Here is a 26,203-nt window from a genome sequence, read left to right on the forward strand (position 1 = left end):
TTTAATTTCAATCTTTAAATTATTAATTCCAATATTTCAAATCTTATCTCATATTGCCTTAATGATTTAAAGGTAAACAATCATCACCTATTGGTATGTAAGAAAAATTTTCTTCCACTAATGGAAAACATCTCCAAAACAGTCAGTATGACACGAAGATTTAACATACAACAGATTTACTGGGAGTAAAACAAAACAACAAAGCCAGCTTATCAACAAGAAGAGGGCAATCCTTGTCCTGTTACCTCTTTACAGTCTTTTACAATTGGCTGCATCATGGTAAGGTCCTGATGACTGCCACCCATAGCACTACTTGTACTCTTGTTTCTTGCATGGCCTTTCTTAAAAGGAGTTTTTCCACTAGACTGAAACTCCTTAGTTGGAGATGTTGGTGAAGTAGACAGTACTAGTGTTTTCAGTGCCGCTACTTCAGCCTGGAGGACATCAATCTTGAGGGAGGAAGAAAAAAAAAGTAACATACAAATATGTTAAATCATTTAACAAAGTTTCCAGTTATCTCGGTTCAAATCAAGACTTCATCTTCCAACAGTACTAACATACACATGCCTATGCAATTGCATACTGCAGTAACACTGGCTTCCTATGCACCCATGCTAGCTATCTGGTATGATGCTGAAACACCAGCTGTGTCCATAGGTGTTAGCTAAGAATGTGAAGGTGACACAGAACAGCTTAGTATGTATTTTCATAATGTATCCAGGTAATGCTCTATTTACACCTTTATGAGTCACACTTTAGATTTATAACCACGTGAAAAGACAAAGCAAGCAAATGGGAAAAAACTCACCTTTCCTTGTGCTTCTTTTAACTGTTTTTCTGCTGCAGCTTGTTTGACATTAGCTTCTTTAACCATTTTGTGTGCTTCCTATAAAAAATGTTTAGCTAGCATAAATGCTTCACACAAATTTACAAAAGCCAGTAAAAAAACCAACCAACAACAAAAAGCTAAGGACATACTTTTGCTTCACAGAGACTATTTGTTACTAGTAACTTGTGCAACAGTCTGAAATTAAGTAGTTACATACCAAAAATTACCTACAAATCTATCACTTGGATTTCATCATTGGCCCACCAAGTTTCTTCTCCTTGATCCTCAGCCCAGACTCAGAAATTCAGCAACTCCACCCACCTCCCTCCAGTAGGAACAATACCTGTCATGAACGCCAGGCTCCTGTCAGGCTTCGGTGGCTGACAAGTCAAGTTCCTCGACCCCCAAGAGAAAGGCTCAACCAATAGCAACAAAGCAACATGGGCACAGTAGCACATTCATAAGAACTTCTCCCTTCTAGCCAGAATAACCAGTTTTAGTCAACTAAATTTCTGCATGAAGGAACCAGTCAAACAACTATGAAGTCTGAATCCTTACCATCAATAAAACAGACAAAGCAACAGCTTAAAAATAGTTTGTGGATTAGTAAGTGTTTCTTAAGCAGAACAGAAAAAGCACTAAAAACAATCCAAGTAAAGAAACAAGGCTGAGCCAATAAAGAAGAAAGTATAAAAGGACTGGGGATTTTTTAAACATCCTTTTACCTCATACCTCTAAGCCTTTTGTCTGCATAATGTATTTGTTTAGGTTCTAATCCAGCAATTTGCGCCTGTGATCATATTACTGTTCTTACTTGATACTTACTGAAGGCAACAAAGATTGAAAGATCAGGGCCACCAACTAAATTACTTGGGATAGGATCCTTATCATATCTGTAAAGCGCCTAGCATATATCTGGACGCTATATAAATAAAACAAAAAAGTTCATACATCATCATACCAAAAGATCTGGCTCCCACTGGCATACAACACAGCTGTATAATATGAGTTTGTAAAATTCTCTTAAGTAACAACAGACACATGCAGGAATGGCAACATACACATTTATACAATGTGTACAAATACATTTAACATTGACCATGCAGTTTCTGCTTAAGTGATGCACCTTTGAAAGCAAAGCATGTTACAGTGCTGTTACAGTATAATAATGTAACACCCAGCTGTGCAAAAGAAGCCTTGATCCTCCACTGGGATGCATTAATATAAGCTCTAGCATATCCACTTACAAGGTCACTGAAATTAGTGGGATTCAGAATAGAAGGTGAATTCAAGTGCTGCAGATCCCAGCGCAAAAATCAAGAAACCTCAACACTGTGTTTTGTTAGGCTTCTTAGTGAAATCAAATCACAAAAGAAAATTCAAGTGACATGCCCACAACAGTTCTGAATAATTAAAACTCAAACATTATTACTAATACACTATATTGCAAACATAGAACAATGTATCATATGTTAAAGCTAAGTTATGAAGAAGTGGAATTAATATAAAATCTCACTGATAATTTTATTTTTATTCCTCTACAATTAAAATACCTGCCCAACATTTTCTTCCTCCCCCCAACATACACAAGTATTTATGCTGAAAAGTACCTTTCCAGCCTCCCATTTATTCTCTATGCACATGAACTGCTTTGTATTTGAAGTAACTTTGCCCTACCGGGATGATGAAATAAAATGTGTTGCCAACCCACAGAGTAGTTTGTAATTTGATTTTTGAATGTCAGCACTTTCAAGGTTTTAATAGCACTTCTATACCAATACATCATAGGTTTAAATACTGCCTCTAAAACATACCTAATGTTGTATCTTTATGCATATGCTGAAAACCAATACTTATGATTCTGTAAACACATAAATAATCTCTGGATTATGAAATTTATACTGATGGTTATAGGTATCACAGTTTAGCCCCTAGGCATTCCTATATATACTCCTGTGATAAAACAAGAACTGATACTGCTTCAAGTATGGATTTAAGATTTTTTTTTTTTCCTGTGTAACACAAGTTCACAATCTTTTCTGGCACTACTGACTTTTTCTCAAATGAAAAGATCCCACTTAAAGTTCAGGCTCCTCACTTGGCAACCAGGTGCCACCCTGGTGAATCACTCAGTATTAACGTTTCTTTTCAAGTTTGCAGGAGTAGCATGCTGCCAGACGCAAAATTCAAAAGCTGAAGGCATGGTTAAGTTATACACTTGCTACCTCCATTGATCTGGAGCTACGTTATTTTTTTAGTCACCATGGCAACCCCAAATTTAGCTCTTATCTAGATAGCCTTGTTGTCAGACAGAGAAGCTGTCTCAGAATAGTTATGCCAAAAAAAAAACCCAAATAGTTTTAAGCTTTCTGATATATTTTCCTTATTTTCTTCGATTTATGTCTAGGCAGATTGACAGGCTCAACAACGTCTCTTTAATCTCAGTAAAAATCTACTGCTTGCTCTTAAGCCTCTACTTCAACACACCCAGGTCTTCAGAACACAAATCCCTTTATAAGCTTATTGCAAAAAAAAAAAAAAAAAAAAAAATCAGCATACAATACACTGATTCTACATAAACATCTGGCTCAGCTTCCTTTAAGTATATCACATCGAAGACTCCAACAAACCTCAAACAGACTAGCTGTAAGTTCTTCCAATTCCTGTCCAAGTTGATCTCGCACTTTAGAAAGCCTTTCACATTCTTCATCTTTTAACTTCAGCTCCTATGGAAAATTGAAAGTTATTCATTCTGACTTAAGAGTAGTAATTTGGCCTTTTAAAGCTAATACCACAGAGAGGGAGGAGAAAAAGAAAAAAAAGAAACCAAAGGAACATAAAACCTTTGCTAAGCAAAGCCTTTCAAAATATTAATCTTAACACTAAAAGCAATTAAATTATTTCTGTACATACATAGCTATTTTTTCCTGCTATGCAGAAATATGCCAGGCCAATCTGAAGTATCTCTAAACTAGACATCAGCATTTCCAAAATACTCCAAAGTAAAAAAAGCTTTTTTTCCTGAAAGTATAGAAGACTAAAGTCACTTCAAATATAGATCAAATTAATTATTGGGACAGACAGAATACCAGTTCTGTTTACCCATTCCTTAAGACACTTAAAGAAAGCAATCCTTTTAAAAAAAAAAAAAGTATCAAAAAGCTTTGTCTCTAGACAATCCCCAATTCTAAAAGAATCTTGAAACATTTTACTATAGTCTCCTGCATATCTCCTTGTAACTAATACAACTCCAAAATCATATTCTAACTATATCCTTGCTCTTGTTTATGCAGATACATAAATCAAAGCAACTTAATGAAATTCAAAATGCTATTCACCTACACCGCTAGAATTTAAGCAAAGTCGTCTTGACCATACCACTTTTACAGTAAGATTTTAACACAGATTTGGCCATATAAGGGTTACATATGCCCAATTTCATCTGTCCCAAGTCTGAGGGAAAAGTGGGGTAATTTGCAGAGGGGTACCAAAAGTTCAACAAAGAATTTGAAAGAGGAGTTCTTCTCCCCTTCCCCAACCATTACACCCTGGAATCTCTTGCAAGACAGAAGGATAAAGCGAAAAAGTAAGGGAAAGAAAAGCAGCAGGCAACCCATTCTGACGTTTCAAGCATTTTTTCGGACATAACTCCACTCCATCCCCATCTAGTTCTTCCTCCTCTTTTCCCCCTTGCCAAGCTAGCTCTTGAAATACAGGACCTAGGCCTGTCACTGACACATTAAAGGCTCCAAATAGAATCTAGCAACACTTTGCTTTGAAAAGCTCCAGAAAACAGTAAAGAAAACAGCTGCATTCAGAAAACTCTGGGAGGCCAGTCACTAGAGTCATCAAAAGACCCAGATGGCCACTTCCCATGTGTTTCTGGGAGGTGGTTAGTATTTCTCCCAAAATCTTCATGATTAAAGTTGTTCATAATGATGTGGAAAACTACATCTTGCCTTGTAGCATGCCAACACTAGGTCTTGCTCTCAATTTCTGCAGTGAAACCATCAATAGATTTTCCTCTAAGATGAAGGGTTCTATTTGTCTCCAGCTCCTGAATTTAGCAAGCATTTAAGGACTGTTCTAGACTCATTTAGTATCAAAGGCATTATTTCTCCCTTCTTTTAACTATAGATATTTTGATTGATTTTTAGTCTGTCTGCTTGCTATTTTGATTTTTTGCTTTCCATATGCAACCTTTTAACTATTTTGAAAGGTACCACTTTAATAAGGGGTTTTTTCCAAACATGGTATTTCTCAGTTCTTACATACTAGCTACTATTCTGCAGTGACCTCTCACTTTCAATTAAAAAAAAAAAAAAAAGGCAAGAAAATAGCTACAGATGGAGTAAAGAAAAGGAAAAAGGAATACAAAAAGCCAAAGGGGGAAAAATACTAGGAAAAAAAATTTAAAAAAAATAGGGAAACAAAACTTAATTAATTTTGTGTTTGTTTAAAGTATCTCCCATATAAAGTATGGTTCTTAATATGGAAATTAAAGATTCTGATGCAAAATGCTTAAAGCTCAAGCTTCCTATGTTCCTATAAATGCAGAAAATACATCAATAGATTTCTTGGGTTTACTTCACTGATTTATAAGGAAAGTGCTACATACACATTAATCCATCTTAAAAGGAGGCTATATTAACATTCAGGTCAAGAGTTATCAAACCCACAATGAAGGTAGAACTACCCCAGGTTGCTTTTGTGCCACTACTATCAATACACTATTAAGCAGAATGGTTACAGTTTTGCCTGCAAGTGGAAAGATTGGGGGGGGGGGGGGGGGGGGGAAGCAATTAAAATTTAGGCAGACAAGTAAAGCTACTTAACGTAAACAAAGAGGAGACAACACCAGGCAGTCTACTATGCATGGCTGCTTAGCTAGATTTGTCAAACACTGGCCAAGTTTCCATGACATGATTCAGGAAGAGCACAATATAACACATTATTTTGCCAAGCAAGTTTAATAGCTCAGTTTTTTTAAGCAGGCCAGAGGTAAAGAGTGACCAAAGTAAAAGGCTTAGCAGTCATTAGAAATGTTACTACTGCCTGTGTCTTAAAGGCATTACTGGAGACCTCCCAGCCACACGCAACACAGAGGCAGAAAGAGAACTGTGTGTGCTAGACTAACCACCCATGCTGCAGTCCTTCCCATATTACCATTCTGAAAAAGTAACTACATGGAGAAGATGAGCTATCATATAGCACTACACACAGTTACTGAAGTAGGTGATAAAAAAACATAACTTGCATGGAAAAACCCTGAAAGTTTTTAAAAATATAATCTTACATCAAAGACTTGTATTATTGCTTTTTTCACTTAGATCTTAACAGACTACATAAGTGGGCCTTTAGAAAGAATCAGTGAGATAAAGAATGCAAATTACTGCTTCAGAATCATTCATACTTTAAATCATAGAAAAAAAAAGTCATCCTGCATCTAGTTCAACAATTTAACCAAGTCAGAACAAGATGTGGAAGACCAAAGAAAGAACGAAGATTTTTTCTACACATAGCACCTAAAATCAGAACCATGGGATACTGCTGACTTCTGGAGTTGTCAAAAAAGCTTGAACTTCTATTAGAATACATTTCTATTTGACTGGTCTTTACTGAGCATCAAAGTTAAACAAGCTACATAAAAATTAGTCCATTGCAACCACATTTACAAGGGTGTTTAACATGCAAGAAGGTTCAGAATATCTTTTCAGGGAAAAGAGCATTTCACAAGCTATTGAATTACCATCTTGTGGTGTGGGTGAAGATGCTTCTGTTTTGCTTGCATGTAGTCTTCTACTTGCCTAAGAAAATTTTTATGCCTATGATATACTACAACAGCATCAGTCAGAGGTGTGGAAACTGAAAATTTCCATCACTCAAAGACAGCAAGGAACTGCTAAAACACCTTCAGAGAATCAACCCATCTTTAACAATAACAAGCCAACGGCCTTAAAATTCAATGTAATTTTATTTTTCAAAAACTTGAAAGCATACTCTTCAGCAGAGAGTTCTGGGATGGCATGTTATTCTGGAGCATCCCCATTTTTATTGTTTGTTACCTTATAAGCAAAAAACAACAGAAATTTTAAAATTATGAATGTACTGTATGGTACTACCAGAATTCCTAGGTAGCTATTATGAATCTATTTACTCATTAATCCATGCAGAGTTTTAAAATGTCATGGTTTACTGTGGAAACAGAGACTTAACTGCCAGCATTATTCTGCTGTGCAGAAACACAATAACAATGGCAGTAGGCTCTGTTACATTGGATTCTTTGATGACACAGGCAGAACAATGGAACAAACAAAAAAAAATCTACTTAAAATCCTTTATCAACACACAAGATCTGAAGAGATCAAACTGTAACACTCTGCTTCCAAGATTAAGAATGCATACAGAAACTGAAGGCTTTAGAAGAAAAATCTAGATCTGAGAATCAGGTTCTTAAAACTGCATTGAAATTTACAATACCACATTCTGTACTGTCACCTCTTTCACAAGAATCACTGGATTGTTGTGGAAAAACCTCTCAATTTCACTCTACTAGGGAAGTATCAATAATTCAGAACTCTACCACAAAAAGTCAAACATGGTTTTACTTGTTACCAACAAGCCTACAGTTCTCACCCTCAAGACTGAAGGAAGCACAGAATTTGTTCTCAAATGAAACTGCTATTTGCAACCAGCACCTGTGGTAGACTGCTCTTTCTTTATCAGAGAAAGGGGCTAACCATCAGTGACAGCTGAAAATTTCAACACTCCAAGAAAAAACATATCAATACAGAAAAACATTTCCCTCTACAGTCATGGATGACATTATATTGACTGTCTGATTGATGAGGAAATAACTTCAGAGCCAAATGACACAAAAATTCAAGGAAAACACAACTACGAACGGCCACAGCTCAGAAACTACGAGCAAGCTATGCAAAAGGTATGCATCATGCTGGTTAATTAAGATGAAAAGCAAACAAAAGGTATTCCTTTGCAAGTACTCGACTAAGCTTGCACATCAAGAAATACCATATAACAAAATAACATCACTATTCTCTCAGATGTTATCTACATGTGGCTGATCTACCTTCAGTAACCATGGTGACACAGCTCAATCCAAACATGGCAGAAAAAATGCAAATGTATAGACATGAGGAGATATGGTCCCAGGCATTGAATCATGAAGCTTTTTAACAGCTCCTCAATGTTCCTGATGCTACTTTAAAAGGGTAGCAAAACAAGGAGTAAAGTTCAGATCATCTAAGGCAAGGGCTCTTCAGCTCCGCTTTACAGAATTCAGCCAGAAATTCCGTAAAAAAATAAGGAAAAATTACCTGAATGTTCTCAATAAAGAATTAAAAAACTATGCCATTTTAATTAAGGATGCATTTTAGGGCAAAAGTATGTCCAATCTTATATGCGCCATTAGTACAGAATGCTGCCCTGCTGTTACCCAACCTTTCTCCCCATCTCATGACATGATTTGATGCTGCAACCAATTTAGACTGAAGTAGAGTGAATTTCCTCTATCAAGAAACAAATTTTTGAAAGATTTTTTTAAACAATTTTGCCAGCAGTGCTGTTCGTTAAGAAGTGAAGTCTGTCGACTTAAGAAATACAAGACAATTACACACTATACATATATTGTCTAATATAAAAACCTGAGAGCATTTTAAGAAAAAACTTGCACTCCAAGCAGAGACATGGAAAAAATAGACAGTGGATCCCTAAAGCTTCAAAATTCCCACCTCCTTTCTAGGTCCCTTTCCAATCACAACGGCAACAAATTCAAACCAATCTTTAATGCATATTACAACAGAAAGCATACAGTTTGGGTAAGAAGTTTGAAACAAATGAAAAAAAGCAAGATCCAAATGTGTGTTTACTTGGTTCACTCCAGGACAGTCTGTAAGGCTTCTAGGCTCAATGAACTCACAAAATTCAAGTGCAAATTGTAATTCTCATTTTTCTCACTGTTCCTAATAAAAAGCAAATACTTAGAGAGTTTTAAAACATTATGCAAAAACCAACCAGCTATACACAGGCACTACCTATTAATTATATCCCTACAGATTTTTAAACAGAATATTCACCAAAAAAAAAGGGAATACTTGGAAGTTTAAAGACTGCATGACATACTGAACATCACAGAGTGGGCACAACCCTATGTGAACAGGCATGACTTTTGGAAAATAGCAATCAGAGATGAATTAGGGATAGAAAAAAAACAGTCCTCATACAGGAAGTGGCAGAAAGTAGATATTACAGAAGGAATAGGGTTTTTTGTTGTACAGTCTGTAAAGATTCCTGCCAGGACTCCTGTGTTACTGAGCAATTCTGAAACAGTGCAAGTTCAGGAAGACAAGCAGACAGAGTTAGTTACCCATCCAGTATAACACTGGTAAGAATCAACCTGATGGACTGAGAATTAGCAAGAACTTTGATATCAACAGTCTCAAGTTGGTGCTGAATTGCTTTTGTTAAGACGACCCAAAGGGTTTGAAAATACAAACCATGCAGTTAGTATGTCCTAGCAGTCTTAATGTAATTTCCTTCAAAATGACCTTAACAAATTTCAGAGTGAAACAGGAAAGACTTCAATCTTTACGAGACAAAGTGGTATACACCGGAATAAGATTTTCAGATCATTCCAAGGTAGCAGTAGCAGATCCGAGCTGTGGTTTTCAAGTATGTTAGCTGTACTTTAATATACTGTCAGGAGCTGGAAGAGCTTTTCTAAAGTTTAAACTTCAATTTGTTCTTACTTTCTAAGGTACCAAGTTTAGTTGCTAGAATTATATATTCACATGCAAGGTCCTCAAACTTAGCTCAGGTTAATGTTTCCTTTCAGTGATCAAATGCTAATTAAACACACATTAGCAAAGGAAGCAACTACTCAGCAATAAAACAATCAACAGAAGTGATGTCACAATCCGTACTTAAGATTCACATTAGCAGAGGCAAATGCAACTGTGACAGAAAAGATGACTACATTCAACAAGATGAGGTAACAAAAGGTAACAAACAGGAAAACAAGTTCAAACACAAGATAAATGAGCTTCAATCTAAACAAGAATGAAATCATGTAGAGGAGAGGAAAGAGCACAGTTACAAATCACACAAAATCTACTTGGAAGTTTAAGCACAGAGGGATGTTAGAATGGTAAATAACAGCTTTGCATTTATATAGCACCATCCATCCAAACAAGACAAAGCGCTTTACAAATATTAATGAATTGAGCCACAGTGTCTTCAAAGGTATCCATATTCAATTTCAAGTGTGGTGTAACAGTACACTAAAGAACACCAGTAACATCTTTACTGCTTCTTTCCTATGAAGGCATTTCCCTATAAAATAGCACAAGTACCCCCGTTCTAAAGCATTTCTATGTTCCATGGTGCACACTACTATTTTATACTCTAGGAGAAAAAAGACTCAAAAGGTATATAATCAGTGTCTATAAATAGTTATACGGTAACAATGGAATGACAGAAAATTACTCCTGTTCTCAAATGTCAGAATGAAGGAATGGTATACATTTAAGAGATAAAGCATGTTTAACCAGATATTGCAGCAAAAGCTTCCCATGTTTAAGTAGCAGCAGCACTAGAAAAAAACATTATCAAGGAATAATTCTAAGACATTTGCACTGCACACATTCAGAAGACTTTACATAAAATAATTACATTTTAATAATTCTATAAGAAATTAGTAGACTCAGACTGCACTTTCTGGCTCATCTATCATTCTGAAACATTAAAGCCACTCTGAAGAGAGAAAAAGCAGGAGAAGACAAGACAACAAGCCTTACCCTCTGAGCTTTTGCAAGTTCTTCTTTCAATCGTTCATAGCCCTTTTCTCTTACTTCCAGTACAGATGGGCTCCGTAAGTGAGATAAACTGTCTGTACTCAACCCAAAAATATCTTCATTTCCTTCAGCAACATCTGCTACTGTAGCACCCTGCAAAAACTCTCTCTCTACGTTATTGCTCTCCTTTCTGGAATTATTGTGATTGAATGACCCACCCTGGGGTCCAGAGGTAGAACAAAGTACTGCGTCGGTAACATTGATGCTGTAAAGAGAGTGATATATTTTTTATTTATATAATACATTAAGAAGAAATATTTTAGAAATGGCAGTAGTGGTGTTGAATGTACCATTATAGACACAATTTAGTATTACAACATTGTAAGTAATATTAAAATTATATCTTTAGTAAAGCAACAGTTTATATGCAACAAACATCAACTGCTTAAGTAAAAAGACACTGAGATATTACCTGACACCTGATACTTCTCCACAATTCAGCTGTCTGGGAGATGAATAAACAGGTTGCGTGGGAAGGTCAGAAACATTTAATGCATTGGGTTGGATTGGTGTAGAGGACACAACAGAAGGATGTGGTCGGTAGATAACACTGGGTGAGGTAGTTTGCTCCTGAGTCCCTGGCTCGTTTACTCCGAGAAGATCTGGTGTAGTAGGCGAAGCAAGGTTCACTTCATGAAAGCCTTCCAAGGGGTCACTGGCCATAATAAAAGCCTCATCATATGAAAACCTGAATTAAATAATCACATTATCAGAATGCAAACAGGAAATATTTAATTATAACAGACAACTATTTCAATTACTTCAAATACATTCAGAATACTTTATGATATAATGGAAACTGTGGACTAATCTTGCAAAAGCATATACTTCAAGCACCAAAACAGTTTTTTCCACAGATCAGACTGTTGAGTCCAGAAGATCTAATAGCTGACTCCCCATCTAAACAGGATGATGAAATCAAGAACATGCTCAGTATCATAAAACAAAGTAATCTTTAATATAGCCTAGAGCTGTTCTGTATCAAAACACAAATATATTACATTCATGGAAGAGAGGGGGACCTGGGAACCAGTAAGGAAAAAAAAATTAAAAGCCTAAAGCTTCCACTTCCAATCTCAATGAAGCACATAATGCGGACACAGAAACCAGTGAACCTTTAAATAAATTACATTCCATAGTGGTTTTGGTTAAATCATACATCTGATTTTGTAACAGTGCACTGAAATGACGGAATTAGCCAATAAGACCTCTCAAAGTATGATGTGTTAATACACCACATGATTAAGTGATGATGACAATTGTGAATAAGTATCATACCAAAAATATATTACAGGTAAAAAGTGTACTATGAATTGGCAATTTAACTGACAGTATTTTTTTTTAAATTCCATTTTCGTATCAACAGAAAACAAGTACAGCCCATGAATGTTACAAGCCCCAATAGAAAGCTGTTTTTCAGCAGTTTATCAGAGATCACAAAAATCTTTGCATGATTCAAAACTATAAATTAGGAGTAGTATAGAGAAATTTGTGAGGGAATTACTTAGCAGTGATTATTCACTGAAAAAAAAAATCCAACGTTTTCCGTGTTATATAAAGGACAGCAAAAATTAAGGCTTCACAGAGGTACTTAACAGGCAAAAAAGAAGTGTAGCATCTAAATTAAATAATTGCATGTTGCAGAGAAATCTGCTTGGATCTTACAAGTGAAATAACAGACAGAAGGTCTAGAAAGACAATGGTCATAACCACGAAGAGATGATGCCATCAACTTACATGCACATTCAGTTCACTGGCTACTTCAGAAAACACCAAGAATGGAATCCCCAAATTAGCATATGCAGTTAATGTTTCAGTTACATCATACTTTTTGATTATCTTAAACTCGAAGAACATTGTTCAAAACTGTTTTGAGTCTTGAGTATTGTACTATGTATACATCTGTATTAAACAAGTTGCTTTACTGCATTATGAGGTACACATGGAAGAAATTAATTGGTTCGGACAGCAAGAATATGTTACTAATTTCCCCCTGTTAACTGCTCCCACAAAAAAAAAAAAAAAAGTCAACCACCTTTAAGAAACTGCCCAGACTTCAGGAACAATGAAGACCTTAGATGAATGAAAAGGGATGGGTTTGGGTTTTTTTTTTTTCCCCCAGAAAATTTTATGCAGAAGTTTGTTTTATTTTGAACTATCAACAGCAGTCACACAGACATGATTTACACAGGAAAAACACTGGCACAGTTTTGTGCTTCGGAGCTTTTCTACCACACCGCACAGATTAACAGCTTATTTTTGGGTTTAAGCAAGTCTGAAAAATATTCTTGTTTTCCCTATAGTTCTCCTTAACTATTATAAGCATTATAATTACATGCTCTACATGATGATAAAGCCTGTTGAGTCAACAAATTAAAATGGAGGGACTACCAGAGATACAGACATTTCTTCAAAGTTAAATTTCAAAAGTGTTTTCAGCTCTACAGCTCAACTTCCACATGCCATTGTTTTACATTTAACAAGCTAAAATACTGCCATCTTGAAAAAATAAAATTGCAGGAACAATTCTTTAAAGCTCATCAACCCAGCCAAAAAATACCCATCTCACCAGTCTCAAAGTCAGGCTCCCATCTACACAAACAAATTTGCTTTCATTGTTCCCACCACCAAGTAAACCATTCCAAATACTACTACTACATTGGCAACACTGCCAAGGTGTCTCCTCACATTCCCAGTTCTTTGGATCCCAGTCTTCACAATTGACAGAAGATGCAGGCTTCTGAATAGGGATGTAGAAAGGCTGCCTAGATGCCTTGCCTTTTCTATGCCTACAGCACCTAGGAAAGTGCATCAAAACCCACCCAACAGAAGCAAAGGTTGAGAACACAGCTGACAGTAAAACAGGAACAACTCTGCTGCCACATCTTCCCCTCTGTTGACTAGTTTCCATTTCAAGTTTGAAAGACATGATCCTAGTTCCACTGAAAACCCACAATCTCACTTATGTTCCATGGTGGTACCATAGTACCAAAACCACCAGTAGCAGTTGTCGTTTTCAGCTGCGTACCCTACTGGGCTGAAATTTTCTATGAAAGGTTGTTGTGGTTTTTTTTTCCCAAAAACTGATTTTTAAAAAATACTGTTTAGCCATTTCCAAGAAAAAAAGGTTCAGGTAAAATTTATTTGTCAGTTTTTAAATGTATTTTACTATTTCTATACAAACAGAAGGGCAATTGGAGCAAATACTTTAAGTACGCAAGTAAGCAGCAGGCTCAGAGATGCATCATTCCATACCTTTATGATAATTTATACAAATTCAGCTACGTTGTGCAGAAAGTCATGCAGGCTCACACAGAAAAAAAAAATTAAAAGCCTGATTACTATCTTCCAAATGTTCAAATGCATTTCTAGCACCACCTACGGACCATCACATCAATCTATAATAAGCAAAGTAGTATGTTAATAAAAAAAAAATTAAAAATCTATCCTACCTACATGCTCCTACTCCTATGAGAAATTATTACACTTAATTCTTTTCCAACAGCTTTTCCACCTAACCTGCCTATATCCTGCAGTTTTTAATTGTCCACAAAAGAAAACACCCCAAAAAGATTACAAAATTTCATTTACAAGACTATCACTCTACTTATACATTAAATACCAATCTCAGCCTAAACAGACATGGGACACTTATAAATAAAAAATCCATGCATAACTTCTCAATTATCAAAAAACAAGCTCTTTCTATACAGTAAGTAAAAAAGTTATACAAGTTATTCCTGGAAGAGCTGAAAATAAAGTCCCTCAGCTAAACTTTCCCCACAGCCTGTCAAATGGGCACTCGTAAGCATACCATCTGTGTAAAACACCTTCCATTCACAACTTTTTTTCTTTCCTAGCATCACTTCTCACTTAGCAAGCAGGCAGAAGCTGGGTACACCACCCATACAAGACAAAGAAGCCGATATTAAATATCTCGGTTCCAAGACTCGCCAACACCACTAGGTTCCTACCAAGACATCAGCTGAACACATTATGCATTAATGAAACCATAGGTACATGCAAAAAGCTGGGCAGTCTTAAACATAAAAGCTCTCTTTTGGGAAAGAACTCTTCAAAGTAATGGTAAACAAAGGAGGAGGAAAAAGCACATTGAATTTCAGTGCCACTAAAGATTACAGACTTGCTTAAGGCTTTGGTGGGGGTTCATATATTGACTAAGGCAGCAATGAACAGCCTTGCTGTGAAGGAACACGAAGCACATGGTAAGCAGAGAGCTTTACTAGGAGCTAAGCTGACAGCGTCTAAAAAAACCACAGTGTCGACACAGCACTCTTTAGTAGTAATTCTGTTACTGTGAACAAAAGCTGATACTCTGACACTTCAGGGCAGTACACTTATTACACAAAATCATGAATTTTCTTAATTCTTTTTCCTACCACATTAACGCATGGTGAAAGGTTGGAATAGCATTAGTGCCTACCAAATAAGTGATTATTTTTGTCTTAGCTGATAGTATGCAATTTGGATGATGTACAAAATTCAAGTACTGTATTAAATCAGGATGAAACAACAAAATAAATTACTTTCCTTGTACTTTCATCTGGAAATAATGCAAATTTGGTGGAAGTTGTCAAAATTTTGCAGCTTCTGATTACCTCTCCACTGCCACACTTGCACTGCTGACTACCCACATAACTTCATGAGGAAACTATGCTCAAATCTGTTATTTTATCTAATATTAAACAAAAAAATACTACAAAGAAATCAGTTTAACAACATTTTAACACATTTCTATAGCTTCTAATAGGAATCAAGAACTGTAAATATTTTCAACATCAATCAAGTTAAAATGCTTAATCTTGTTTTCCTGTTATTACTCAAAGCGGAGTTCAGCTACTTGTCTGAATCAAAGCAGTCAGTGACTAAATACTAAAAAGCTCACTGAAAAGCAGTAATTTATAGTGGTTTGTTTTCTTTGGGGGAAAAAAAAAGTATTGTTGAAAACCGCCTACTACAAAGTCTGGAGTTTGTCTTTCACAGATTGCTTTTGAATACAAGACAGGTTGAAGATGACAGCTTTGAATAATCTCTTAATTGTTATAGCCCATTTAAAAGCAACACCAGCACCAAACACTTCATATATCAAAAACGTCATTTTCAGGTTTACTATTAAAGAGCACCATCACAACAGAATGGTTACCTCTCCAGTGGAAAAAAAAAAAAAAAAAAAATCACATAAGGAAAGTTAGTGTTTCTAAACATTCTGATGAAAATAAATTCTAGTTAGCGTCTACCAAAAAAAGGTGCCCATTAGCTTTAGTGTTTTAATCTTCACGCAGCAGGCCTTTCAAAATGCAATAAAGTCTCAAGGGCTTCATTCATTAGACTCCAATGTCTGCTACAGTTAATTTGGGAGGGGGTAGGAAAGTGGAATTTCTTGTAGCAGTTCCTCAAAAGGACTGACATTAGCCCACCACAAGGCCTGCATTCTTCTAAGTAGGTTTAAAAAACTTTTTGTAAAATATTTGGCATTATATAGTCTGAAATGTAATACATTTTAAGCTCTAATGAACTCAGCAGGGAATTAGAGTAGTGGACTAATACATACTTGTTAAAGAAGCAGTTCAGTTAAGTAGTTATTCCATACCTATCAAATGCAAGCGGGCAGTTTGAAAAGTAAAACTGTTGTAAGGAGTATCCAGACGTTAACTTAAAAGTTCAAAACCAAATAAATTTCTATACAGTACAAGTTATTCATCAGATATTGGCACAAGACAAAGAAGTTTGGTGGATTTTTTTTTCCCCCTAAACTGTTTTATATTTAAGCTTAGCCACAGAATTCAAGCAAGTTTAAACACTTATCGATGCCAGTTCATTGCACTAATACAATTCAAGATTTGGCATAGGAATTCCCGTAGGGTTTCCAAAAAACAACTCCCACCTTCACAATTTTGCAATTGTGATAGAAATTTTTACTGCAGGATCCCACATACACAACAATATTTTTTTAAAAACGAGTAAGATACAAGGAAAAAGAAAACACTGAACTACTCTGGTCCTTATATATTCTACTTTTATTTGTGAGTGACCTTACGCTACATATTTACCAACAGGTGGTAACTTCGACAAGATGGTAAATAGAAGGTAAATTGTAAGTTAGGCGAGCCTACAAAATGTAAGAGCTAGCAAAACCACACTTGGTTCAACATAAGGATGTTTTTCTATTGCATTCCCACTAGTGTTGTCATATAACACTATGATGTAGGTCTTTTTCTGTTCTTTACTCTCATGTTAGTCATTCAACACACTATTTCACACTGTTTTAAAAGAAACATGTAGTCTATTTGACAGCAAGATTTTATAAAGTGAAAAGATTTGTTTGCTGAACTGATGATTAAAAAAAACTCTTTTGAAAACTTTACCACAGGGATATCTTCAACTATAAAAATACATGTACAAACAGTAAGCATCTCTTACAGAAACAAGCAGCACACAAGATGCAATGACCTATATTTATGAAGTGCTTGTGAAACTTGGAAATAAAGTCTGGTAGATAGTACACCTCTTACTAGAGAGAAAATGGTGCTTTGCAACATAGAATACTGCAAACTTCTATTGTAAACAAACACTCAAAGAATGCTGTTCAGTTCACAAAGACTCTCTAAACCAAGTTAATTTAATTGCAAATATGATTCTTTTTGCAGTGTCCTTTCTAAGACAGAGCACTGTTCTGCCTTATCTTGAAAACAACTTCATAATCCCATCTCAGGTTTAAACCTGATTACAGGTGACTGTGCCCGCAGTGTCATTCTTGCCAAGACCTGGACCTAAAGACCCCTCTATTGTTTTCAGTTAACACAAATTTACTAATTGAATTATTTTTAAAGAATAATCACAATTTTCATGATATGTAGTTTTCTAAAGGTATCTGCAAATCCATTTAAAGAAACATATTCTGAATTTCTGAAAAAAATTGTTAGCGTATTATTAAGCGTAATTAAAGTGTCTAATACAAGTTTTAGTCAAGTTACAGTACAACAAGATTTTAAAGGCCATATTAAAAAGGACCTTCAAAAAATCAAAAGCCAAAGTAGACATTTCTTTTCTGGGAAAATCCATAAACATAAATGGAACATTGAGAGACCAGCTCATTTGGCATTTCACATGAATTTTAAATCAAGTCAATAAAAGCTATGAAGATAGCTGCAGTCTATAATCAGAAAGCTTATTGTGACTCTCTTCCTACAGAAAAAAAATCCCCCTTTTAAATACAGTGTTACAAAACAGATATTTCAGTCACAGCTGCGAGGTGCACTCCCATTTGTTATTTATTAAAAGCATAATGAGAATGGTAAATTATTTATCCTTCTTTGCTCACTAGGTAATGTTAACCAAGCACAGCAGATGAATGACGGCCAAGATACGGAAGGCCTGGCTTTAACCCTTCCCAGAACACACTAAACAGATCAATAATAAAAACAACAATAAAAATATTAAAGCAACAAGACCTCAGGTTTTGCCCTGTATTTTACTGAGGTATACAAATATTTGAACAGATGGTAGCTGCCAATACATGCTTCTAGACTGAATAACCTTCCATCTGCCTCAAAAGAGAAGCTGATAATTTCACAGTCATAGCAAGCCTGTGGAAAATTAATTATTTTAGCAATCTAGGATCACTGTTTTTGAAACTTCCTAAGAACATGCTTACACATGAACGCGGCAAACAAATCAAGCAATACTAAGCTTAGTACTATCTGCAAACAAATCAGACAACATTCTCAAACCGATGAAAACACTGTTGCTTTCTGTCAGCGAGACTTGCGTTGAGGGTATCGTTAAGGTTTTGGCCACTTGGTGTTTGGCTTCCAAAACCCTGCGACTCTCAGGGAACTAGTGGAGCATCAGCACTTCGGCAGCACAAATTTCTGCACAGCTCATCACTTGCAGTCAACTTGTAACTAAAATTTCCCTTCCGAGCCTTACTCTCTAACGCAACCGCGTTACGAAATTAAGGTTAACTGAAATCCCTGCTACTTAACTACTGGGGCTTACTACTTATCAGCGACTAGGTACTAACCTCAATACTGCTCGAAGACCTTAAAGCAACCAGAAACGCTACAGGCGAGCGCTGGCTCCGCAGTCCGACCACGATGCAAAAAGCCCCTCCGCCGTCCAGCTCCGGGCACCCCGGCATCGCTCGGCACCGCCGCCCCGGGCCCAGGCGGAGGGGGACGAAGCCTGCGACACACCGAGGGGCCCTGCCCTCCCCCGCACCTCCCGCCCCACCGGCCGAGAGGGTCATGAGCGGGCAGAGGACTTCAGCCCCGGCTCGGCTCCCTCGCAGCCCTCCCCTCCCGCTTCTGTCACTCCCGCCCGGACGCCCTTGCCGCCCCGCGCCGGCAGCCCTGAGGGGAGAACGGCTGCTCCCAGCCTGCGACGGCTCTTTGTCCTCCGCCGGCTCTCCCGGGGCAGGTGCGCCCGACACTTTCCGGGGTGATCCCCGAGAAATACTTTTGCCCAGTTCTGCCTTCGACCGCGGCCGGATCCGGGGCCAAGCGCATCCCGGCCGTCCCCTCCACACCCACGCAAACTCCGACGGAGCCGGGGGCGCCGGGGCCAGCGGCGCCTTCCCACCGCACACGGGCACAGCGGCACGGCCCGGGCCGCCACCTGCCCCCGCGCTCTTCCGGGGCGGCCACAGCGGGCGGCGGGTCCGCGGCGGGGAAGCCCGCCCGCGCTTGGCCACCGCACCCCGGCGAGGGGCAGCCCTCCCAGGCGGCGCCGGCTCCGCCCGCCCGGGCACAAGCTCCCGGGAGCGCGGCGCCGGGCAGGTGCGGCGACGCCGGTCGGGCAGCCGCGCCCCGGCCGGCCGCCCCCGTCCCGCCAGCGCGGCGGGAGCCGTGCAGCCCCGCCGCCACGTACCTGCCGAGCCCCGTGAGAGCGGCCGCCGCCGCCGCACCGCGTCCCCTCAGCCAACCTGGGGGGGCGGGGCGCCGGGGCGCCGCGCGCATGCGTCCCGCGGACGCACCGCCCGCAGGGGGCTGGGGGCAGGTGCGCGCGACCCCCGCCGCCCCCTAGCGGGAATGGCGGCGACCGGCCGCGGGCGGCGGGCCCGGTGCCGGTGAGGGGCGCCGAGCGGAGGCGGGCGAGGCCCCCCAGCGCAGGGCAGCCTCTCCGGGGCCGGAGGCCGCGTCCCACCCCAGGAGCCGAGGCACAAGGCCGGCCAGAGCGGCCTCCCGTCGGCGGCAGAACCTGCGCCCCGCTGCCTGCCCTCGCCCGGCCGGGACCCTGAGTGCTTCCGAGGGACAGGCTCGGGGCCGCTTTTCCTTCGCACCCCCCGCAGCCAGCCACGCCGCCAACGGGCGGTCGGGGTTTCAGGGGCCAGCGGGTCCGGCAAGAGGCGGCCTGAGGCCGAGGGGAAGCGGCCACGTTGCGCTGCCGGGACGGGCGGGTCAGGGGCAGCCGCCATCCCTCCGCTACGAGCAGCACAAGGGCAGCCCGCGGCAAACAGGTCTGACCACAAAATGCTGTCAGTTCGTTTCCTTAAGGCCTGGCTGGAAAGGTGCTGGAGACTCGGCTGGCAGCGCAGGGCGCAGGTGCCATCGTGCTCTCGGGCACCGGGTTCACGAGGAGCAAGGCTGCGGCGCTCGTGGCTTCAGGGGCTGATGGCTCCGCGCCTCCGCTCATCACCCAGAAGAGAGGGTTAAAGCACTGCTTCTGTTCAAGGGCAGGCGAGGACATGGCTATTACAGTCTGAATGTTTTCTTGCCGTGAAAAACACAAGGAAGTTAATAATTCTGTATTTAATGGTGTAGTGTAACAAAGGCACGAGATCACACAATACAAAACAAGGAAATGTAACATATGTTGGATCGTTACCTGGTGATTTTCATTCACAGGGCATCACTGCTCCAAATCAGGTTCTGAGCCTGCCTAATCTGTGTAATAATTAAAGACTGAACTGTAATTTATACGCACAAGACTTGTGAAATAAGGCCACACATACAGCTAAAATAAGGCTCACCTGCCTTATTTTACAGTGTGTTTTTCCAGCTCTGCTGGTTTGTCCGACAAAGAGATATTACTGCTACCTCTCATCTTTGCTTGATAGCCTATGTCCTTAAGCCATCATTACTGCCACCCTGAAAAGCACAGTAGTCGGGGCAATTTTCCAGCCTTTCAGGTGTTAATACGCGGCCTTCACTTTTTTCCTTTTGAAGTCCTGGTCTGTACTGTTTTGTGTTTCCTATATCTTTAAAAGCAGTAGGCAAAATGTTGGAAAGCAGCTATAAACAAGACTCCGTTTTACCACTGGTCCAATTACAGTGCCAAAAAATAGGCCTCAGATGACAGCAGTATTGGCTGTCCTTTCCTTGCTGTTAGTGCAGCTGAACTGAACCACGTGCTGTAATGGTGAGGAACTTTACCAAAAACTAATGTAAACAAGATCTTGTCCCATTCATCAGTTAAGGAATGTAAGCCACATTCCAGTCAATAATTGAAACGTTAATTATCTTGACAGCTTTCCACTGAATGTGAAAGAATCCTGTTTGGCCAGTTCTGCAGGACATAGACACAGAAAAATAATGTTCTCTGTGGCACATTCACCTAGGAAGAAGGTCATTGAGGGCAAAATAATATGACAAAGAGGATGTCAAAAGACAAATGTATCAATGCCATTCATCATAATATAAATAACCTATAAATAGTAGTATCTTCTAAACTCCTTTTCAGTATGTAAATCCACGCTGACTACAAGGAGACTCAGGCAGTGCGAATGGCTACAGAAAATCATCCTCTAAGGCCTTCCTGGAAACAATCTGAGAACCAAGAAACAAAGTAGCACAAAAAGTGGAATATTCTTTGTTGTGAAAAGCCTTCCAGAGCAGAGATGTTCAGTTTGAAGAGCCTTGACCTTTAACATGTCTTAATTTGCAATAGGACCCAGGCAGTGCTACCAGAATGCAGGTTTGCCAAATTACAAGATGCATCAGAAAGTTCATTAAAAACACGATTGCAAAAGAGACATGACAAGTGGAATCAGAAGTTGGAAACAACATATTACGACATAGTAAACTGACAAGAGTCTATAATTAGGATCTGTAATCCTATAGTTCTTAATCCTGTACAATGACTGTACTTGGCATGACAATCTGCTGTTTTAACCAGATTAGACATCTTGCATTTCAAGAAATAAAAGCAATGCAGTTCCAAAGACATTTGACTGTGCTAAAATCAATCACCAACAGATTTATTTTGTCAAAGTACTCCTGTATTTTGCTGTAGGTAATACTTTAAAAAGTCAGGCAGCAGCAAACCGCAGAAAATGTAACTTACACAATTAAAAGTTGAAACAATTTGGATTAAGTCCAGAGACATAAATAGGAGAAGTAAGCTTTTTTTTTTTTTTTCTTGGGGTAAAAAAAAATTATCTATTTTAAAAGGGAGCCCTTGTTTCCTTCCTGAGCTGCACATCAGTGTCAGAGCAGGGCTACTCCTCCAGGCATCATGAACTGGGATCTAGGGGTACCCCCCCCAATGAGGGCACAGTCAAGAACAGGGCTAGGATGGTGATAGCAACAGGCTTTGTCATACACTTAGCAACCATCACACAAGTGAAATGCCAAATCAAGTCCAGGATCCATCCAAGAAATCTTGTCAGGGAGAGCAAGAAACAGAACTAGAGACCTACACCTATAACATAGGCCTGGGGTTCATCCAAGGAGGACACAAGCAAGACAGGCTCACCCAAAACAAAGCACAGGCAAATCCTGATGACCTGGGCCTGTGCTTAAATGGAACCCTGGAAACCCTGCCTACTATGGGAAGAAGGTGGCTGAGTAGGGGCCCCAGATGAGGCTGATCAGGGCAGTTAAGGTATTTTAGTGCCCTTAGGTCCCTGGCAATCAGGAAAACCAGAAGTCCTTTTAGAAACAAAACCATGCATTGCTATTGTTCTAAATAAGCAAAAATCACTGTTGCTAGTGGAAAGTGATATACCATTTGCAGCTTCAGTGGAATAGCATATGCCATGGGTGCCATCTCTGATTAAATATTTGTAATCTGACAGGACCATTCAACAAAACTGCACAACATACAAAACGTGGAGGATGGACTTTGCTGAAACTGTGTTGTTTCTAATGAACACTAGTATTTGCTGCTTCCATCAAATCTGTTCACTCAGCTTGTTAAATCATTTTGTCTGTTCCTTTTAAACTCCTCAGCATGGTTAAATGCCTCAAATCAGAAATTCCTGTTCTCCAACCAGGTAGAAAGCTGGATAAGTGTCTTGGTGCAGACTTGGCCACAGCAGTCAATGTACTGACAACTGACAGTCCCACTTGCATAGCTTCTTTCCAGTCATACTGGTGCAGAATGTGGTAAACACCATTGCAAACAGTTCCTGCACCGCACCCCTGAACTGCACCTCTGTCGGTCCAGGCCTTCTGTTGCATTTAACCATCTGTCTGAGAGACTGTGTCTTCAAATGCGGCTGTTTCCTTTGCTAATAGTTACAATCCACTGGACCTAAGAAATCTGTTTCAGAGAAGAAAAAACACAAGAGACTAAGATGTTTTGCAGAAGGTAGCCCTAGACCATGGCAGACTTCTCTGTTGAAGGCAAGAATGGCTGTAGGACTTTAAAGAAACCAAGTGCATCATTTTTCTTTGATCTGAAGAATTTAATTAAAGTTTCCCATCTATACGCACAAACACAAATGCCAGCTAATCAAATTTTTCCTCCTACGGGGTGGGAAGAACAAAAGAATGAGATGGTTGTTCTCTTTATAGGACATGTTCAAGTGTGTGGTGGAGGAGGATGTCTCAACAATTTCACCGATAAATAAAGCAGATAAGTTTTTTAATCTTATTTTCTACTTGCCTGTGGTACTTAGTACTTGTTTCTTTTACTGTTTTTCTTTTTTTTTTTAAGTATTGAATAAACTGTAATTATTACCTTACTTTCAATGAAGATGTTATAAAACTAAACTCAAGTGAACCAAAGGATGAACGTATTAATAGAAGTCACACATGCATTGCAACCCCATAGCACAGTGAAAAGAAACAAAGATTGATCCATTACGTACAAAAAGGGTACAAAGACTATATAAATCTTACCTGGTTTAGAGATTTTTGCCCCCTTTTATACTAGATCAGCTGAACCAGCACTCGTAGTTTTGGGAACCGTAACATAAGGCAAGAGCTACCCAGTCAAGAATATTTCTTCAACATTTAGACAAGCATTTGGAAAGCAAATCTAATTTGTACCTGGGCATAAATAAACATCCAGTTTATGGGAGTCCTAAAACTACAGCTCTTATCTTTCTGCTGCTTTCTTTGATTCAACTGATACAATATTAAAAACAGTGAGGTCTGTGTTTTTCTTCAAATCCACCCACTATAAAAAATCCCAAAACAATAACAAATAGGCAGGATTCATGTTAACTGCTCCTGAAGCTCAAAACTTCCAGTGGTGGAAGGCAGCACAGCCTCCCTAAGCAGTGCATTCCAGTGCTGAATTAACCTTGGAGTTAGAAATATTTTTCCAAAGTCTAACCTAATCTCCTTTGAAATAATGAGCTTATCTCAGTGGATGCAGGAAGCAACAATCTTCAGGGTATTTGATGGCATCATGTATCCACTCCATTTTCTCAAAGAATAAGCGCAGTTATTTTAATCTTGCCTCATAGGTGATGATTTTTAGACTTAGAATTGTTTTTATTATTCTCTCTGGGCTTCTTCCTGTGGGTCTTCATCTTTGTAGAAGAACAGTGCTTAACTCTGGGCGCAGCACTCCAGTTGAGGTCTGAACAGCACTTGCTTTAACATATTGCACACCTGTTTACACATCCCAGCAAAGATCCCTTGATTTTTTTTTCTTATGGCAGCAGAATGCTGCTTAACCAGTCTTCCTCCAACTTGTGAGTGACTTCACTTGTGAACTTTCTTCTATGTCCATTGATTCTCTCTGAATTCTAACCTTGTCCTGAAAAAAATGTTTATGGCCCTTCATATCTTGCAAATTTGTAAGCACACTCCCTATTCCATCAGCCAAGTCATTAATCAAAGCATTGCATGTTTTCAGAACCAGAATGATCATCTGAGATTAGATGCTTTACATTAACAACTAGTCATCCAAAACCATGGCTTGAGCATGGTTTTCATATCAGCCTTCTATTGTCTTTGCAGCAGTTTATGCTGGACAGTGTGTCCCTCCATTTTTTGTAAGATGTCATTGAAGGGAATTTCAAAAGCTTTACAAAGCTCTATATCATATATATCGATTCTTTCCTATGTGTCTTGGAATGATGCAAATGATGTGCTCAAATCACACAACAAATTTCTTGCAGCATCAGAAATCTCAAACCACTTCATAGTCCTCTCCTTTGTTAGACTTGTCAACACGCTAGATCAGTCAGAAATAAGACCCTAAAATGATGTCTAAAGAGTGAATGCTCATCAAAGCCTTTATTCCTTAATTAAAAGTCAAAGCTCAAATACCAAAACATATACATTTGGGGAATAAATTCCTTTCATACATAGTATATATCTATACACAGCCTGCAGAACTCATTCACACAATATAACAAGAATGGCAAATTCTTTACCCTTAAAAAAAAAAACAAAACACCACCTTGATATGACTATGGAGAACGCTGCCTACTCAGGGAAAATATAAATGAATAAAGAATATAAATTCTCTATTAACTATTAAATGACAAGGATTAAAAAGAAAATTCCCCTTCAATCATGTTAGTTTACAAGTGTCCACTTTGACTATAAGACTGATTCTGCAAACAACCTGCCCAACTAGGCAGATTCTGCTGCTGCATATAAAACAAATAATACTTCAGAGATTTTTGAAGGTGGTTATAAATGTTAACTTAAAGCTAAGTGGAAGAAACAAAAAAACTGAAATGGCCTTACCAACTTATGTAAGGACTGACATGTGGTTTCGTTTATCTTTAGAAGCAAGCTAGGGACAGATCTAAGTGTGATTAAAAATAGTACATGTTCATCCCTAGTTGGAATACAGCAGAGATGCCAAACCTGAACTCAGAAATCAGAAAATAAAAACACAAAACACATTTTCACCTGAAAATTAACCCCCAGAAAGCCAAACAAGCTTTGTAGCCCTGACAAATCTGTAGTTAAAACTCAAGAATTCTTTTACCTAATCATACTCCAAAAATAGCTCCACCAAATACTCCAAATAATAATAGTGAAAAGCATACGGTGAGCATTCAGGAATTTATGTTTTATTCACAGTTCTGCTTTGGACCTGGGTACCCTCCCTGTGCCTTAATTTATTCATCTTTAAATTGAAATTCATGAGACTTCTTCCTCCTTCCCCACAATATGGTCATGCAATAAAGTTTAAATAATGATTTTTTCAAAGGTCTTCATTCTTTCAGGCCAAAGTTGCTGTAAAAATGGGAGATGTGGCTTTAATGGGCTGATTTTACTTTATTTTTTCTCAATAACATGGAGATTCAAAACCAGCCTTCGATCAAGTCTGCCAGTTATTGCTATGT

General features: G+C 38.9%; 1 protein-coding gene across 4 annotated transcripts in view; it reads right to left on the reverse strand.

The window, feature by feature from the left end:
* LOC119148313 (RAB3A interacting protein) overlaps positions 1–19,697 on the reverse strand; it is a 34,105-nt gene extending 14,408 nt beyond the window's left edge. The window contains exons 1-6 of one of the 4 annotated variants that reach the window (XM_037388293.1): positions 19,591–19,697; positions 11,114–11,389; positions 10,645–10,906; positions 3,460–3,555; positions 809–886; positions 246–449 (exon numbers count right to left, since the gene is read on the reverse strand). In XM_037388293.1, the coding sequence (XP_037244190.1) occupies positions 246–449; positions 809–886; positions 3,460–3,555; positions 10,645–10,906; positions 11,114–11,389; positions 19,591–19,679 (1,005 nt within the window). In that variant the 5' untranslated portion in view covers positions 19,680–19,697. Of the gene's footprint in view, positions 1–245; positions 450–808; positions 887–3,459; positions 3,556–10,644; positions 10,907–11,113; positions 11,390–18,745; positions 18,933–19,590 lie in introns of those variants that run through there. The other 3 variants (XM_037388295.1, XM_037388294.1, XM_037388296.1) reach the window with 3 other exon arrangements.
* Between the last annotated feature and the right edge of the window lie 6,506 nt (positions 19,698–26,203).

This window comes from Falco rusticolus, chromosome 5 (genome assembly GCF_015220075.1).
Source record: "Falco rusticolus isolate bFalRus1 chromosome 5, bFalRus1.pri, whole genome shotgun sequence".
Taxonomy (NCBI): Eukaryota; Metazoa; Chordata; class Aves; order Falconiformes; family Falconidae; genus Falco; species Falco rusticolus.